The 15,699-nt window shown below is 32.3% G+C and overlaps 1 protein-coding gene and 1 pseudogene across 1 annotated transcript; both read left to right on the forward strand.

The window, feature by feature from the left end:
- The first annotated feature begins 177 nt into the window (after positions 1 to 177).
- On the forward strand, positions 178 to 2,487 carry LOC104755577 (plant intracellular Ras-group-related LRR protein 3). The gene is made up of 3 exons (XM_010477979.3): positions 178 to 920; positions 1,338 to 1,504; positions 1,593 to 2,487. The coding sequence occupies exons 1-3, from the start codon at positions 330 to 332 to the stop codon at positions 2,224 to 2,226; spliced, it is 1,392 nt and encodes a 463-aa protein (XP_010476281.1). The 5' UTR covers positions 178 to 329; the 3' UTR covers positions 2,227 to 2,487.
- A 4,709-nt stretch (positions 2,488 to 7,196) lies between these two features.
- On the forward strand, positions 7,197 to 8,223 carry LOC104755578 (ethylene-responsive transcription factor ESR1 pseudogene; annotated as a pseudogene).
- The last annotated feature ends 7,476 nt before the right edge of the window (positions 8,224 to 15,699 follow it).

Here is a 15,699-nt window from a genome sequence, read left to right on the forward strand (position 1 = left end):
ATAAAAAGTAATAAAAATATAGCACAATGAGTGAAATATAGAATAAATTAAACACATGAAAATTGTGTTATCCTAGGAAATATATGTATTCAACAAAAAGAGTAAATCGTTATCTCTATCTGATTTTTTCAATCAACTTTTCTTTTATAAAAATAAATCATTGTGTAATTATCTTTTAAGGTTTTAATTAAGTATAATAAATTATATCTTACCAATTTTAATTCAATATTAATTCAATTCTTCCTTCACTCTGTTTCACTTATTAAGTTTTTGTTTCTATCAGACCTTCGATCTCAATAAGCTCCTCTCATCATCAATCTCGTAGAACCATGGATCACGATCTCGAGATCTTCCCTTTACTCTCCTACGTACTCCACCACTCCGATCCCGCTTCACACGCACCACCGTCACAAGCGATTCAGCAATCTCTAGCCAATCGTTACCCTCTTCTCACCAATCCTCATGTAATCTCCTCGCTGATCGAATCGATTCCCAGTACAATCACGCAGACCCTTTACGTATTCAGCTCTCTAGGGCCACGTCCCGATCCTTCAGCTGTCTCTGTTGCTCGGTCTAAGATCGTTGCGATCCGAGAGAACGATTCGTTGTCTCCGGAGGATGCGGCTAAGGAAGAAGAGGTTTACTCTACGGTTGTGAAGTTGGAGGAAGTTCACGAGGGTTACGAGAAGCTCTTGAGGGATTTGGAGGAGGAGCTGAGTAGGGTTTATGGTTCGGCTGTTGAGTCGTTGAACGGTGGGGATGAAGTGAATGAGAAGGTTTTAGCTGTGATTAAGGAAGCTGAAGTTGGTGGAGTCGTTGAAAGGATTGATCTTTCTGATCGTCAGCTTAAGCTTATTCCTGATGCTTTAGGGAAGATCGTTGGTTTGGTTTCCTTGGATCTCTCTCGCAATGATCTCAAGGTATTGTCCCCTGAGACTTTTATGAATGTTGGTGTGTTTAGTTTCGAAAAATTTGGGCTTTTTGCCATAACTTATGAATGATCTCGATTAGAGCTTCCATGGTCTCATGAATCTAGAGGTTGTGTTCTGTGAAGGGTGAAAATCATGAAACTTTGGAATGTGACTTGCTTTAGCTTATGAGTCTTGATGTATCTGTGAAGCTTGGTTAGTCATTGGAACTATTTGGTCGATGATCATATAAAGAATTGCAGATAACTCATGATTCTCTGGTGATCCGATTGCTATATTTAAGAGTTTAGATGTCTGTGAATCTTTATCTTTTTAAGTGGTTGATCATCTGATGAAGAGATCTTGGTTGGAGTCATTGTGTTTGCGTCGTCTCTGGTAGTAGCTAAAGCTGTTTTTTTCTTTTTGCAGCTCCTACCTGATACAATCTCAGGACTCGAGAAGCTAGAGGAGCTAGATTTATCTTCAAACTCACTCAGGTCTCTTCCCGACTCTATCGGGCTACTACTGAACCTGAGGATCTTAAATGTGACGGGGAACAAACTAACTTCACTCCCAGAAAGCATTGCCCAGTGCAGGTTTTTGTGCTCATACGTTTTCTTCATGTTTTGTTTCGTTTTAACATATTATCCAATTCTGAGGAGAGATATGTTCTTGTGATTTTAGGTCATTAGTCGAGTTAGATGCCAGCTTCAACAACTTGACTTCTTTGCCTGCAAACATTGGATACGGATTACTCAATCTCGAGAGGCTATCGATCCAGCTGAACAGAATCGGTTTCTTCCCCAATTCCATATGTGAGATGCGTTCTCTAAGGTATCTAGATGCACACATGAACCAAATCCACGGCCTTCCAGTCGCTATAGGGAGACTCACAAACGTCGAAGTCATGAACTTGAGCAGCAACTTCAGCGACTTGACTGAACTTCCTGACACAATCTCTGATTTAGCTAACCTAAGGGAGCTAGATCTCAGCAACAACCAGATCAGAGTCTTGCCTGACTCGTTTTTCAGGCTAGAGAAGCTGGAGAAACTGAACTTGGACCAGAACCCACTGGAGTTTCCTCCACAAAAGATAGTTAACCAAAGCGTTGAATCGGTTCGAGAGTTCATGAGGAAGAGATGGGAAGAGATGGTCGAGGAAGAGCAACTGAGGAGTGTGATTGAAGCTGAGAAGCAACAAGGAGGAGCAACAGGTTGGCTCTCATGGGGAAGCTCCATTGTTACTAGCCTTTTTTCTGGAGGTACACCACATAGTGGTGCAGCTAAGAAAGACTCGTTTCTGGATCAACAACTCTAAGTTCGTTTCTTTGATGACTTCATCTAGTTTTTGTTTTTTTTTGGACATCAGACTTCATCTAGTTTTAAAAAGAGTCTATCTAGTTTAAAAGTTTCAAGTGTTTGACTTTGCTATGACTAAATGGGCTCTCCGTAACCCCTTTTAGGCCCAAGTTGAAGTCATGTTTGGGTTAACAGTGATCCTGTAGTGTAGTGTGCCTTTCTTATACTGTTAACTTTTAAAAAAAATCTTATAAATTTCACTATTCACAATACAACAAAACATCTTATTTTTATTCATTTCGATAAAACAGAATGGACAATTTTTGGGTTCACTCTTAGGGTGAAACCCTTTTGTTCACTTCTTCTTATTTTAGTCAATGAGAATTTGACATATCATAATATATTTAATAACATATTTATTCATCTTCTTATAAAATAAGGAAACAAAATCTGTATACATTATTATAAAATTAAAAACTTAAATCGCTTATTTATAAACTCAAACCGATATATAATTTCATTTTAATTGTAAAATCTAAACCCTAATCATCTCAATTGTAAATCCAAACCGACATATAATTTCGTTCTAATTGTAAAATCTAAACCCTAACCATCTCATTTGTAAACCCAAACCGACATATAATTTCGTTCTAATTGTAAAATCTAAACCCTAACCATCTCATTTATAAACCCAAACCGACATATATATAATTTTGTTTTAATTGTAAAATCTAAATCCTAACCACTACATTTGTAAACCCAAACCGACATATAATTTTGTTTTAATTGTAAAATCTAAACTATAACCACTTCATTTGTAAATCCAAACCGACATATAATTTTGTTTGAATTGTAAAATCTAAACCCTAATCCCCTTATTTGTAAACCCAAACCGATACATCATTTCATTCTAATTGTAAAATCTAAACCAAGCAAATATTTAACTTTCCTTAAATAAAATTATACAGAATTTGTTTCCTTAATATGTATTACTTTTTAATTTAATTTTGATTTAGTTTTTTAAACAAAATAATGTATAGAAGATTATGATTGATTGATAATGAAGAAGTGGACAAGAAGGTTCACCCTAGGAGTGAACCTAAGTATTTTTCAAACAGAATTATTCGTATACACTGTACGTTAAAATATTAAATATATTTCAAAAGACACTTGTGAGACAAAAGCTGTTGAAGAACATCTAGTTACAGAAAAAAGGAATGATGAATCTTGGGACTAGGGTTTCTACATTAATGCACCAATAATAATAAAGAGACAATATTAGGAGTGATAATTTGTATGTTCTCTCATTTAATATCTGCCAGTTTCTTGTTTGCTAATGGTTTAATGGGAGTACATTGTATATGCAATACATATGAATCTGACCCTAAGATAATAGAGGTAGAGAGATTAGGAGACAAACTGATCAGAACAAAATAAAAGTACTGATCTTACTCTTCTCTCTCTGAGTTTGGCAGATCATTTGCTCCCCTCCTCTCTTCTTTTTTTCCCCCCTAAACAGCAAATCAACTTAAAACAACATATCAAGTAATGGTTGTGAATATATATGAAGAAACCGTATGTGTTTACATACAAATTACAAAAAAAAAAAACATTTTCTTTTCTAATTAATTTTAACAGAAACACTTGTATACAGTACATTTATATAACCAGTTTTACAAAGCCTTTAAAAGTTATTTTTAAAATAATGTGTTGTTTAAAAAGTAAGCTTTAAAATTAGCTCCATAATCAATGCGTAAGTTTATATAGACTAGGACCCATCGCTAATGTAATTACTCTTCAAACAGTTATAAGTTTGGTATATCTTCTCGATTGTCTAAAGGAAACGTGCACTTACTATTTAATAAAATGATATTTATAATGTTTACACTAATTGACAAAAAAAGGAATGAACTACTGGTTAAGTTACTTTTCAGACTAAACATCAGTTACTTATTAAAAGTGAACCTCCACTTAAGTTTACGTAAGCCAAATTATGTAGTTGTGTTGTTATAACTCGTTTTTTAAGTATTTTTTCGCATACTAAGAAAAAATCATGTAAGGTCGGAATTGGCTACCCATTATTTCAACAATTCGAAAGTTTCGTTTTCAACCGGAAATATACATTTTACTGATGTGTGGATGCATTTAATGATATTTCGCCCAAATTTCTTTATAGTATATAATAAAAAGCAAAAAAATACTACTCTTTCTGTCTCACAAAGATTGATGTTATGTGATTTTCTTTTGTCCCACAAAGTTTGATGTTTTACCATTTTAAATTAACTAATATTTAACTTTTGTAAACTTCAAAAAGTGATCATTAAGAAAACTCAATAGTCATTGATTTATAAATATATAATACTTTTAATAAAAAACAATATTGTAAATAATCATTATTTCTTAATTTGTGTAAAGTCCCTCAAATATCAATCTTTAAGGGAGAGAGAGAGTACTATTGATCAGTTGAGCAATAAAATAAATATAAAAGTAGTTTTTAGAAAATGCAGATAGTCAAATCAAAGAGTAATAATTATGTAACGCATGGGTGCGCAGGGTCCACTTCATAGGGGGCAAAATGATGAGAATGATCTTTTCTGATGTACCAAAAGGTCACTCACTTTTAACGGGATTTGTTTTCCAACCTATTTTGTAGTATCACACATTTAAACTCGAAAAAAACTGTGTAAAATATAGTAGAAGGTTATATTGATGGAACTCCGAATTTGAATTAGAATTCTATATAATGTCGCGAACGATCGTTATTTTATGAAAAAAATAAAGATATAGTAATTTTAAACTTATTTTAGATATAGTAGTAACATTTTAGCATGGATTATAATTGTTCTTGGAAGGATCAAGAAAGGTTGAAGAAGTAAAGTCCATTTTTCAAGGAGAAAAGTTGATTGATTGAATTTTTGGAGTTTTGATATTTTTGACAATCTCTTTCTTTGTCGTTACAAAATCTTCTTTTCCTTGACCCCCCATTTACTCCCCATAGCTCCTTTAAAAATCTATCAAATCATACTTTTGTGATTAGTTACACTATTATACTCTTGTCATATTTATACCAAAGTACTATATAGTACGAGTATATACTAATAAAAAAGAACACTTTTTCGTAGCAAATATGTTATGGTGTGATGCAGCAATTATATACTATATACTGTATAGAGATTTTTATTTCTAATTAATGTTTACATGTTAAATTTTGAATATAACTCAATAAGAATACTAGTCCAAATAACAAATATATAAGTATTTTTGTTTTTTTTTTGTTTTTATGTTTAAATATTTATATAGTGATACGAGTAACATGTTTTATTAAATTTAGTAAATCCATACAACAATCAGTTTCCTTAAGAAAACAAGTCTTAGTTTGGTGGAAATAAAGTCATGTTGAGATATGTAGATTGAAAATGTTTGATTATAAACAACTGGTTCAGTACGTTTGACTCCCACTAATCTGATTACGTTGATATAAAATGATTTACGTGCCCACCCCAAAATTGCAACTTGCAAAGTATTTTAAGTTGATCTGCATGCTTAGGTTTTGAAAGATAAATACATAGAAGAAATTAACTCAGAACACGAGCTATCGTAATAACTGACTTCTTGAATCTCTTGACATTGGAAATCACAGAGATATTTGCTAAAGGACTGAGCTGGAAACCCAAAGTCTTTAGTTCCCAAAATTTTGAAGTATCTCTCAGTGATCATTTATTTTCCAATTCCAACAAACTCTTTTATGGTTCTACCATATACTAGTAATATACTGTAATTAATATTATAATTGTTATGATATTTATTAACTCAACCTACCCCAGAAAATTTCTTATACTCCATCAAGCATGGATATTGTTATTATTGTATGCAATAGTGCAGTACTATTTATGATCTTCCATACGGGTTTAACTTAAGAGTTGTAACATTTCAGCACAGTGCAAAATGTTATCAAATCAAGTTCATATTATGAGTTTATTTATGACTATGCTTTAATATTATTTCAACGCCTAAATTTACCAGAAGAAAGAAAAGAAATTAACATTTTATTTTTCTACGTTTTAATTAAAGATTAGTATATGATTGTTTTCGATGATTGTAACGTAATGGAAGATTGTATAAACATCGGAAGATTGTATGTAACGTTAAATAATGGCAGAAGCAATAAATAAAAAGCAAGCTTCTGAATTCTGATACATGAAATACATATATTGTCTCGTACATACGTTTTAGACATACCTGAAATGTCCTCTTCGTACAATAACACACACACGTGTCAGATATACACTGAAGTGTTTCTACGCATATCTTGTGTTCCATAATTTATCTCTACCTTTACAAAATCATTAATTTTGTTCTCGACATCAACGATAGTACTAAACATTAAACAAACACACTTTCAGGAGGATTATTCTAATTGGTAGGCTAAGAAATGATGGGTTTTCCTTTTTATTAATCATACAATAATAATGTGAATATGTTTACCATGTGTGAAAACTGAAAACTTTGTTGGTCGATTGTAAACGTTTTACAAACAATAATAATGTGGTTTTTATTGCCACTTGCATCATCATACAAAACCACTAATGTTTTGATTCCTTAAAATTAATAGTTTCTGTAACACACATGAAAGAGATAACAAATATGAGTATAACATCATATTTGAATATGGTATCTAGGTTTATAACACAATCGAGTCAAACATTATGTGAAGGTTAAAAACTAAGTAAAGGAAGTAGACCAATTTATCGTAATTATTCAAATCAAGTTTTAAGTCTCAACTCGAAAGTTGTCATCAAGATATCTACTAGTATTTGTTAACTTATATGTAAATTATCGTCCTACACTGCTTTATAATAACTTCACTACACTAAATTAATAACACTATATATGAAAGAAAACAAAAAAAAAGAATAACAATTTTATGCACCTATAAATAGATAGAAGAAGCTCAGTCTCTTTCAAAGTGCCCAACCAACAAAGATTTCACATTTCTCCTCTTAACAAACCCTAGAAACCAAAAATGGAAGAAGCCCTAAGGAACTTCCACAGATCTAACGAAACCGACCCAATTAACCCTTTCACAAGAAACTTCACCAACGCCACATCTTCACCAGTTAACCGCAAGAGGTCTTCAAAGGATACGACAGTCACCGTAGCCGGAGCCAGTAGCAGCACGACGAGGTACCGCGGCGTTCGAAGGAGACCATGGGGACGATACGCGGCGGAGATACGTGATCCGATTTCCAAGGAAAGACGGTGGCTCGGAACATTCGACACGGCTGAAGAAGCAGCTTGTGCTTACGACTCCGCGGCTCGTGCCTTTCGTGGAGCTAACGCTCGTACTAACTTTAGTTATCCGACGGCTGTTATTGTTCCTGAGCCAAGATTCTCTTTCTCTACCAAGAAATCTATGCCGTCCGTTCGTTTTCCTATTCCGTCTCTACCGTTAGATCACTCTACACATGAGTTTTACGGTGCATCGGCGCCACAACAGAACATTAACTCTCAGTCACTCTTCTTACGCGACGCTTCGTGTTCCTCTCGTAAAACGTCGACGTTTAGCAACTCCTTCAACGGCTCATCTTCTTCTTACTCCACACCTAAAACGGCGTCCAGTTCATATTCCAAAGCCGAAAACTACGAGTCGTTTTTCCCGGACGAGTCCTCTGATTCTGGTCTATTACAAGAGGTCGTTCAAGAGTTCTTGAAGAAAAATCGCGGCACTCCTCCGCCGCCGCCGCCAACACCACTTCCGGTGAGCAGCCATTACGAGAACTCCGGTGATTTCTCTGGACTCTCTATCTACTCTGACAATATGTTTCAAGAGAAGGAGGCTCTAACGTCGAAACTAGATCGCTACGGGAATTTCCAAGGTAACGACTCCGGTTATTTCGACGGCGTGAGCGCAGCCGTAGACGGTGGTTTAACGTACGGACCGAACGAGTGGGCGTATCAGGAAATGTTGATGTACGGAACTCAGTTAGGCTGTACTTGCCGGAGATCGTGGGGTTAGCTAGAGATATCCAAAATGATCATGTTTTGTTAAGTTTTGGTACTCTCTAAATATTCTAATGTTTCTATCTTTCCCAATGTTGGGTCTTAACTAAAAAAATGTTTAAGTTGTACTAGTATTTGCTAGTACTAAAGATTATGTTATTGAAAAATTATAAATCAAGTTTTAGAATTGAACTTTACGTTTATGGCTATAATTTATTTCTATAGCTTTTAAAAGCTTATATCAGCGTCCTCGAATATTTTGATCTTTCAAGTTTATTCTTCTGGTCTTCGTGTGTGTGGGAAAAGTTACTGAGAATACAAGTTTGAAAAGGTCAATTAGTATAAATTATGTTACGTACTCATCAAAAGGAAAATAACTATACTAAAGATATAGTTAATGCACGTGCAATGATTTAACTACTATCATAAGTTCATAACGCATATAATCATATGGTAGAATTTTGTTAATAAGTAATCGTCTTAACGCTTAACCTTAAGCGATCTAATTTATACTAATGGAAACTATGATTAAGAAGGATAGACAAATTCCTAATTTCCTATGTTCAGCAATGTTGGCATCGACCCATTTAAAGTGTGAATCTGCAGATGAAAAAGTGATATCCTTACATTTATTTGTTTGTAGTCTGAAAAGTGAACTCTCGTTCGTACAAAAGGCAGTGTTTGTCTCTGTCTTCTCCAACTTTTCGTGCTCTCTTCATTCTATCACCAAAGAAAAAGCTAAATCACAAGATAATAATAAGGGCCCCTAATAATAAAGGTCAAGAACTTTAATACTGACTGATGCCAAAATAATTCAAATGATTAAATTATTACATAATTTTCCCATACGTTTATTAATAAATAATTAAATACTGCAGAATAAACTGACAATATCTCGATGCAAAAAAAAAAAAATAAAAAAAAAACTTGAAATATATACAAAATGAGTTTGGTTTATTGTGAATATATGATGAAATGCAATACTTTTTTTCTGCGGTGTTTTTTGTTTATTGCGTCGATGACTCGATCTACGGCCACATTTTTATATGTGGATGAAAATTAGTAGTATACAACTAAAACAACAAAATGGTACCAAACTAAATTAAGATACGTTACAAGAATGGTCTCAATATTTTGATTTTAGACACACACTAATCATATATTACAATTTAATTTTAATGTCTCATATAACTAGACAACTTAAATATTATTGTTAGGTGCTAACTTAATACAGTATATCTCAACGAATTAGAGTGAACTTATACTAGGGCATAGATCATGAAAGGGTGATGGTGAAATTGTCTCAAGATAAAGGCGCAAGGCTAGGGTTAAGATGTATTTGCAGAACACTTAAAGTTAATATTCGGTAGGTGATTGTACATAGATATCATGTATCAGCTATCAAAGTAGGACTGGGAAAATATCCGAATTCGAAATCCAAATCGTTCACGTACCGTAATGATTCTACATTGATTATAAGTAATTCACTGGCCTATTGTATCAGGCTATCAGCTCCACAGCGATAGCATAGAACTATAAATAGTTAAACCCTCTTGTAACTCCATCAAGGTAATATATATAGTAACCGCAAAATTTCTCTCCACAACAATTGAAACATGGGTCGCAAAAGACTAGGCCCACTTTGAACTCAGATTTTAGACCCATGATGAGATTCACATCCGAAAACTGGCATTCTTGGACACTTGATTGCTGACTTTACGTCGGCTAATTGCTGTGATATAAACCATTATGTTAATCTTATATAATCTATATGATCCTGGAATACTTAACGGTTGTTTACTATAAACTGTAGTTTGTAAACTCGATGTATGAAAGTGCAGTAACATTTCTCAGCAAAATTAAAATTTACCTTGTTTTCCTTTCTCTTCTTAATTCATAGTTAATTTAGTTTTGTATCTACAAAATTAATCTTTTAAGAACAAAAATATATCCTAAAACATTCATCTAGTAGGGATCTTGAGAATAATGGAAGATAATTAATAAGTCACACATTATCATATATAAAAAATGATTCTTTTTGGAAAGAAAAAAAATGTAACGACAATAGAATATAACTTTAGGAATCTTATACTGTATTAGTTTTTAACTCTTGGATCGTATAATCCATGATCCCTGACGACCAATATCTCATGATCACTTCTGGATATATTTTTTATGCTTTTTACAATTTAGAGGATGGAACAATCTCTAACAAGACTAATTGGATGGAGCGGAAGGAATAATAAAGTGTATATCCAGAAGTACATTTCTTTAGTAGTAGTATTAGTATTAGTATTATTATTATTATTAATAGAAGAGTAAACTTAATTAGAGAGTATAACATTTAAATGAAAAATCATCAAGGGTGTAGAGAAATTAATTAGACATGGGTTGTTAAGTTAAAGACTTAAAAGAGAGAGCCTAGTTTATTTGTTTGCTAGTAAAGACTCAAATGAAAAATCAGCTGACTTGATTCGTTGCTCCTCAGACGCTTCGTGGCATGAGGACTCACATAGGGCTGGATTCGGCTGGATCTTCGAACAGCATCTCCCCCGTTTGGAGTGGCAAGGTTCAGGCTCAGCAGACCATGTCCGATCCCCACATATGGCAGAGGCTATGGCCTTATATCAAGCGCTCACTCACGCCATCGACCTTGGCTTCAAAAACATTTCTTTTGCTTCAGATTCGCATTTGCTGATCAAAGCACTCAATCGGGATCTCCAACTGAAGGAGCTCCACGGGATTCAACATGACATCTTTCTTTTTTCTCTCTGATTCGATCTGTGTGATTTCATTTTCGTTAAAAGAGAGGAAAATGTAAAAGCTGATAAAGCAGCTAAAGAGTCACTTATGAGGGCTCTTAACTCTGTACCAAACTCAATTTAATTGAAAGTCCAGTCTTTGACAAAAAAAAAAGAGTTTATTTGTTTGCTTAAACAATCAACTCCATAGATGATGTCGGGGCCAATTCATACACAAACAAACATAATTTGGCTAAAACATACATTCAATTCCGGTATATGACATACCGGGTGAAATTGAACCGGGTGAAAATTTTGATTAAAAAGGTCAATATTCTTGTTTTGAAAACATAATGAAAATTAATACATCGATCTCTGGTTTGTTTTCTTGCTAATCCACAGGATCACACGTAAAGAAGCTTAAAAAGGAACCTTATGTGTTATTTAGTGTGGACCATTGGATCGATACCGTGATTGATCGAGATATAGACCTGTTGGATCGGTGAGGTATTTCTTCTTTATCCATTGTTGTCTTTGTTTGATCGGGATAGTTGAATTTATGTAGAACGACTTAGTGTAATGTTCTAGTTTCGGCTTTATGCATGGGATAAATACGAAAACTATTCGTGAAATATTATTAATAAAAATGTACTTAGTTGCCTATGAATTTGGTTTGCAAGCCTACGAGGAATTAGTTGACTTTTTGACTTTTTGCAATACGACTTCAAAAAGTATTATAAAGCATAGTATATGGGTTCTCGCATTTTAAATCCCTACAGAAAATTACACATTTGAGTTCCTATCTCCTAACATCATACAAAAACATTGTACTTAAAGGCTCACCCATAAAATATATCAAATAAAAGTCAACGTATAGTTATGATTCTACAACCGGCTGAAAAAGCCGGTTCAAATTAAACTTGTTGTCTTTAATCTTTATCCTCCTCTGTTTCCATATATAATAATTAGTTGTTGACAAAATGGTTTACTACACTCTTTTTAATTGATTTAATTTAACATATGAATCACAGTACTATTATTCTAATTAACGTATTATATAATTGTGGTTCATTCATCATTCAGATTTCATCACATTTATGTTTACTAAATACTAGGTGTAATTTCATCTATACTACTCCCTCCGTTCGCTTTCCAAAGTCATTTTTAGTATAAAATTATCTCATTTGCCCCTTATTAAATGAATAAAAAATTAAATCTTTTAGAATTTTAATAGTCAAACAATTTATCTGTTTTCTTAATATGTGTGAAAACCTCTAGAATGACAAATAATTAAAAACGGAGGGAGTAGTATTTTTGCAGCAACTTTTGATAAAAAATCATTTTGGAAACAATTAGTATTCAATGCATTGACTTTAATATTAGTTACCAAAAATTTCACTGCATTAATTATAGGTAATATTTAAAAAATAAGGAAATTTTTCTACTTATTTAAATATAAATATATGATTCCCTTACATTTATATTTAAATTTATATTAAATTATCTTGAATTATTCTGTAATACATTTAGTTAATAAAAATTGTGATTTTTTTCCTGCATATGATGTAATAAAAAAAATTTTAAAACGAACATATATTACTCAATAGATGAATAAAAAAATACGGATACAATATCTCACATCGCCTAAAAAAATTGGACAATGGTTCAAAGTCATACTATAAAAGAGACCAAAATGATTCAGAATACAAATGAGCAGAAAGCTTGATTTATTATGCATTCAAAATTTAAAAACTTTTATTTGGTTTATTCCGGTTCTTTATTTTAATAAATAACATATCAATTCAAGCTAATATTTATAATACAAAACAATAGGTACAAAAATTAAGATGCTATAGTGCGAGTTAAAATATCTCGGGACGAAGTTATATAGCGGGACGGGTTTTATTGATATTTATATAAATTTAAAATATCATTAATTCGGTGTTTAACTGGTAAAACATCATTTCATTATTTTGTTAACACTATCGGTATCAGAGAATAGACATATCTAATTAAATTGATTAAATAAATATTATGTAAAAAAGATTATATTGCAATATTATATAGTTTAAATCATAAAATTAACAATTATATATAATATACATATTTAACCAACAAATACAACTTATAATTTAAATGTTTTAGTTATAAATAATTTGCTCCGCAGTGTACCGCGGGTCCTAATCTAGTTTGTGAATATAATAACAACAGTTTCTTAAGAAAGAAAGAAAAACACTCTATAGTTTCAAATTCTGACAGCTAATTACGACCAAAAAGACGTACAATACAAGAGCTCCAAACTTACAAAGTCTATTACTATTAACCTTAGCTATTAACTGCCCACGCATATGATGCGAACGTGTCTGCGTTTTGATTACTTCATTGAATTTTAAAAAGTAATTCTGAATACTGCGATTTGAAATGGGCCTCCAACGTTAAACAATCGCTAAATGAACAGCTTGTTATATAATTGTGAGTACTAATTTACTAATCAAATTTCTATAATATAACATAATCATGGGTATGCATGATCTACTTATAGCGAGTCTAATAAAAATAAAAATATTTATATATTTATATACAAAGAACAAAATTATAAGTGAGACATCAGTTATAATAATAACTCAAAAAAAAAAAAAACATCGGTTATAATAAAGCAACAAAAGGGATGATGTTTCTCTTCAAACATAGTAAAATACAAAATAACACCATTTTTCGATTTATATGATTTGGTAAGCTCGAGAAATATCTTATACTAAAGCATGTGAAAATAAATACAAACGTTATTAAAAATTTATATTATTCGTCAAAAAAATCTAAAAAACTGTCCGAGGAACCTTCAAATAAAAACCACAACAGATATATATATATATATATATGTATTTATTATTATTATTATGTTATCAAGATTGTACCAAATTACCTCAGTCTTTTCTTCTCCCAGATATCAATTTTGTTTTAAATTTTGAAAGCGGAGTGAGATTGGTAAGAGGAGCATGGATGTGGGTCTGACTGAGGTAATAAAAAAAAATTACCATTTTTATTTGATTATGGGGATTTCCAATTGCATATGCTGCTTAACTTTTTTCACTAGATTAAAGCTATTTTTTTTTTGTCTCAGTTTGGTACAATCTTGTCCTAATATTTTTTCAGATTGTTTGTTACTTCAGACGATTATCCAGTTCATCATATTTCAAATTTTGTGTACATTTTGATTTCAGTTAAATGCTGATACATTGTTAAAGATGCCATACCATTTAATATGATCACACTACTCTTTACCGGCCTGCAGTTTTGGATCATTCTTCTTAGGCCCGATAGCTTTGTACACAACTTGGCTGATATCTTTCACGAAGCTCCAAATCCCTTGCTTTTGACAAGATTACCGAAGCTCTGCCACGCCTTTCTCCCAGCACCATACATGATTGACACTATTTTAACCGAAAAAAATATATATTTAACTAATACTTTTTTAATATTTTATATGGTAATCTAGATTATTAAGTGTTCAATTACCATGTTTTAGGTTTACTGGTTTAAAATATATGAGCGACTTTTTTGACCAAAAAAAAAATATGTGAGCGACTTTTTTTTTCTTGGGCACCATGAGAGATTTTATAGAGTGAGTTCACTAAGAAGTGGATACGTGGAGAAATACACTGTTTTTTTTTGTTTTGTAATTTGTAGCTAATAGTTATTTTATTATACATATAAATTTAACTGTTAGTACAATTTAGCTTTCTCATTTTCATTGATTCATATATAAATAATCTAACACTTTAGTACATAATTAGTAAGTCTCAAAGACAAAGCAAACTTACATGCAGATCCACTCAAAAAACTCACCATAATTATGAAACCAATATAATTACGTCAGCGTAACTAAAGTCAATAAAATAAATATTCTATCGCAGTAGTATTTGTATTAGACAAAAAGAGTTTTGTTAATTGTTAGCTTATGACGGAAACTGTGACGCCCATCCGTTCAGGTCAGCTCTTCATTTTGAAATATCCCTCCAAAAGCTAGAGGGCTATGGTGGTCAAGCTCACTCTGACTAAAAACTGTGGCATTCTCCAACAATGTGGTGCACCGCAAAATTTCTGTTCCAAATCTGTCAATTTCCAAGAATAAGACGCACCAGTTAGAAGTAGCGAACAAATGTAGTCAACATGACACCAATGAATGGAGAGACAACGTAGTTAATTGAGTTGACAAAGAATAGTTTTTTGCTCTTACCCTATAGTTAAATAGAATAACATAAGTCACTATAAGAATACATAATTAGTACTTTCTTGTTCTAGTACTATACTCTAACAGTAGTCTCTATATGGGTTGTAAGATTAGAAAATAACCCACTTTTTATATCACCTCTAACTGCTAGCTATTACTTATTATATATGTATCTCTTAGCAGCAATTTAAATGTTCATCAACTATATGAGAGCTTAAAAGTTCTGAAGCAAGAAATGAATATAGTTTATAAACAACACAAACAACAACGCTCACCTTGGTTTAGTAGCCGATATGCGTTTAGAAGCACATGCAAAAATGGAATAAGCTTATGACCTCCGCAAGTAACTCCGAAAGATACCTGCCAAAACAGAAACATGTGCATAGTATCTAAATTAGTAAAGCCTCAACAACAAAGCAAAAAATGTTTCTATCTTTCCCAATGTTGGGTCTTACCTAAAAAAATGTTTAAGTTGTACTATTTACTAGTACTAAAGATTATGTTATTGAAAAATTATAAA

The sequence above is a fragment of the Camelina sativa genome, chromosome 17, assembly GCF_030686135.1.
Source record: "Camelina sativa cultivar CO46 ecotype springtype chromosome 17, ASM3068613v1".
Classification (NCBI taxonomy): Eukaryota; Viridiplantae; Streptophyta; class Magnoliopsida; order Brassicales; family Brassicaceae; genus Camelina; species Camelina sativa.

Coding starts and splice junctions, on each gene's coding strand:
- LOC104755577 (XM_010477979.3), top strand. CDS start 330: ATGGATCACGATCTCGAGATCTTCCCTTTACTCTCCTACGTACTCCAC. Junction 921..1,337: donor TCTCTCGCAATGATCTCAAG/GTATTGTCCCCT, acceptor TTCTTTTTGCAG/CTCCTACCTGATACAATCTC. Junction 1,505..1,592: donor GAAAGCATTGCCCAGTGCAG/GTTTTTGTGCTC, acceptor TTGTGATTTTAG/GTCATTAGTCGAGTTAGATG.